At 36.5% G+C, this 3,319-nt stretch overlaps 1 protein-coding gene across 1 annotated transcript in view; it reads left to right on the top strand.

Annotated features, from left to right (window-relative positions):
• The window catches only part of LOC107091698 (tryptase-like), a 14,264-nt gene that overhangs the window by 690 nt on the left and 10,255 nt on the right, over positions 1-3,319 (top strand). The window contains exons 2-4 of the mRNA XM_015385781.1: positions 1,071-1,091; positions 2,236-2,395; positions 2,679-2,950. Coding sequence (XP_015241267.1) covers positions 1,071-1,091; positions 2,236-2,395; positions 2,679-2,950 — 453 coding nt within the window. The remainder of the gene's footprint in view (positions 1-1,070; positions 1,092-2,235; positions 2,396-2,678; positions 2,951-3,319) is intronic.

The following is a 3,319-nucleotide window of genomic DNA, read 5'->3' as shown; positions in this document are numbered from 1 at the left end:
CAATATTGCATTATTTGTAAGGTTTTAACAGGAGTTGGAAAGTAAAGAAATATATGCTGAAACCTGATTTGCTTTAAGCATAAGATTACTTGTTTACATTGCTTTTTTACATTGTGGAATTGTAAACCTGTTTTTGCCAAAGTGGTTCAAATAAACATGCTAAATTTAGCTGGTTTACTGTCAGGGCTGCTCAGTGGCGCAGTGGGTAGCACTGGTGCCTTGCAGCAAGAAGGTTCTGGGTTCCATTTCTGGCCTGGGGTCTTTCTGCATGGAGTTTGCATGTTCTTCTCTAAATTGTCCTTAGGTGTGAGTGTGTGCATGAATGCCCTGCAATGGACTGGTGACCTGTCCAGGGTGTACCCTGCCTCTCATTGACTGCTGGAGATAGACACCAGCACCGCTCACTACCCCACTTGGGACAAGTGTGTAAGAAAATGGATGGATGGTTTACTGTCAGTGGATGATTGAATGGGGGGGATTTAAACTCAAAAATGTAAGTTATTACAGGGGATGGTAATCTGAATTTAAAATAACTTTTGACATCTGAACTTAAAATAATAAGTTTTTACAGACTTGAAAGTTCCAGTAACTTGAATTAAAAAAACTTAGTTGGCAGAACATGAAAAACTTACTGACACAGCTTAATAAGTGTAGTTCTGCAAAACTTAAAAAAATTAAGTTGATGCCTTCAACTCAAAAATTCTGTGCAGTCGGTTGCCTTGAAATTTTGAGTTTAACTAACTTTTTATTTTTTACAGTGAACAACAAAATGATGTATCCCATGATGCTAATTACTGACACGCTTTAAAGATGCAGCCCAAATAGTAGGATTATTTATCATTGATAGTGTATAATCAGACTATGATACCAAAGTCTTTCAGTTTAGAAATGGATCGTGTTTGCCTTCTTTCATTTCAGACCTTTGATATTTGACACAGCTTACTACTTTGAGCTTACTGAGTTTTATGTTATCTTAATACATACTAAGTCGACTGTCTAAATATGACTAATATTGTGAATATTACTAAATTTACAGTTCTTAACATTTTTCTTCGTAATTCATTTTTCAGAAAATGTGACATACCTGTCTGGTAAGTTAAAGCATACCTGCCTTTTCTTAAATACCAGTATCATATTTTTAAAATCAGGACATTTTAAATAATTCAGATGTTTGTTGTTCTGGCAGCACAAAAAGCATGCATATTATATATTACGGGGTATTATTTTCATTTTTAGTTTAATGATTTATTTCTGATGGTCAAAGGCGGATTTAGAAAATTTGGGTTCCTAGGCAAAAACAGGTTGTCTTCTCTGAAATGAGAAGACAACACATAAAACAGACCCGTTCTACAGCTACAGAAATTTTAATAGAATAGACATACATTAGACATATTTACAAACGTAAATAACAGTCTTTCTTTTCAGTATAGACAATTTTTCATTTGTATGAAATAATAGCTGCATGAATCATGACAGCAGATAAGATAGGGGAGAGCAGGAAGCGGGGTTACCAATCTACTTGCTCTGGAGAGCAGAGTTCGCTGCTTTTAGATGTTGTCACTTAAGTCTCCAGCAACAGAAAAAAGTCGTTGGATTTGGCGCTAGGTACTTTTTTGAAATAAAACCACTAGAGGGGTCTGAAAAGTCACTTCATATAACCACAATAGTGCTAAGTTGGAAACACTCCTCTTTGCACCGTTTTCAAATGGTTTGCTTCTGTCTGTTTAGACCTTTCTGAGCATGTGCATTAAATGGACTGATCCAATGTGGTGGACAAACTTTATTTTATAAGCGTTTTGATGGCATTTTATCAAAAACACAATTAATGTACACAAATAAGAAATAGTTGTATTAACTACACATCCAAACAGACTTTTAAGGCAGCCTCCAGGATCTTGGGGCCCTAGGCAATTGCCTAGTTTTACCTAATGGCAAATCTCCCCCTGGTAATGGTAAAGGACATTTATAAATGCTGATATATTGTTGATACACCAGCTATTAGATATTTCCACATTTATTTTATCAAAGAATATGACACACACCTCCACTATTTTCAATTGCTTTTCCATTGATAATTTCATAAGATCATTATATAACTGGGAGAAAAAACAGTTCTACCTCCAAATAAATTGGGAAATCAAATCATTTTACTGCTGTTATTCCTATCAAGGTTTGTTTTCCTGAGAGCACCCGGAATCGACATATAACTAGGGTTTTATTTGCATATTTTGTCAGAGTGCGGTCTGGCTCCTCTCAACAACAGGATAGTTGGAGGAGAAGCAGCTCCTCCAGGCAGCTGGCCCTGGCAGGTCAGTCTGCACACATTCGCACACATCTGTGGAGGATCTCTGATCAATGACCAGTGGGTGCTGACTGCTGCTCATTGCGTCTCATGGTAAGTCACCAGGATATGTCTAGCTCTTCACTTCCCAGCCACATAAATTTTTGAAAAACGTCATTTTTTTCTTCTATGAAATTATGATAAAATGCAAGTAGAAAAGCACATGCTGTAATTTAATAACAGGATGAAAAAAATATCATCAACATTTGAAATGACATAAAATTAACTGAAATTGGTTCAGATCTCAACAACTGAATCAAAGTGCACTAGAAGTAATGTTTTACCTTCAGTTAAGAAGCAAGTAATTTAGTGATCTCTTTTCTGCCCTATAATAAAGGCTCGGCAGCACTCCTTTTCTAACAGTGTATCTGGGTCGTCAGAATCAGAGTGAATCTAACCCAAATGAAGTCTCTCGGACAGTAACAAGGATCATTATTCATCCTGGATACAACATACCACGTTTTAACAATGACATTGCGCTTCTGAAAATGTCTGAACCAGTGGTTTTCAGCAATTACATCTCACCCGTCTGCCTGGCAGCCTTCAACAGCACCTTTAACATCGGGGAAGATGCCTGGGTTACTGGCTGGGGCAACATTGGATATGATGGTGAGTTTTAAAACCATTTATATGCAAAGAAAGCATTAATTTATTAATACCAACATTTTTATTTTAGATAGGAAAGGGGCAGAAGTCTTTTTCTCTATGAAAAAAGATCTACAATAAAACCTTAAATAAATACTTTTTCTCTAATGTTGCAGTGATTTGTCTGGCTTTGCAGTTGGTCGTAAACAGACCTGCTGTTCATAGGGTATGAATCCCATAGTTCTTGCACAGTAGATGATGACAAGTGAAAAGATATAGAACCAATCTACATATACTTCATCCAAATATCTTTAGCAATGTGGCAAACTATCAGGTGGACCCAGCAATATAGGCAGCACCTCTTCCCTAAGAGTGATTTAGAAATAGACCAAA

Source organism: Cyprinodon variegatus, unplaced genomic scaffold (assembly GCF_000732505.1).
Source record: "Cyprinodon variegatus isolate N-32 unplaced genomic scaffold, C_variegatus-1.0 Scaffold348, whole genome shotgun sequence".
Taxonomy (NCBI): Eukaryota; Metazoa; Chordata; class Actinopteri; order Cyprinodontiformes; family Cyprinodontidae; genus Cyprinodon; species Cyprinodon variegatus.
The sequence above is the reverse complement of the archived record's forward strand: the minus strand, read 5'-3'. Positions and strand labels throughout refer to the sequence as shown.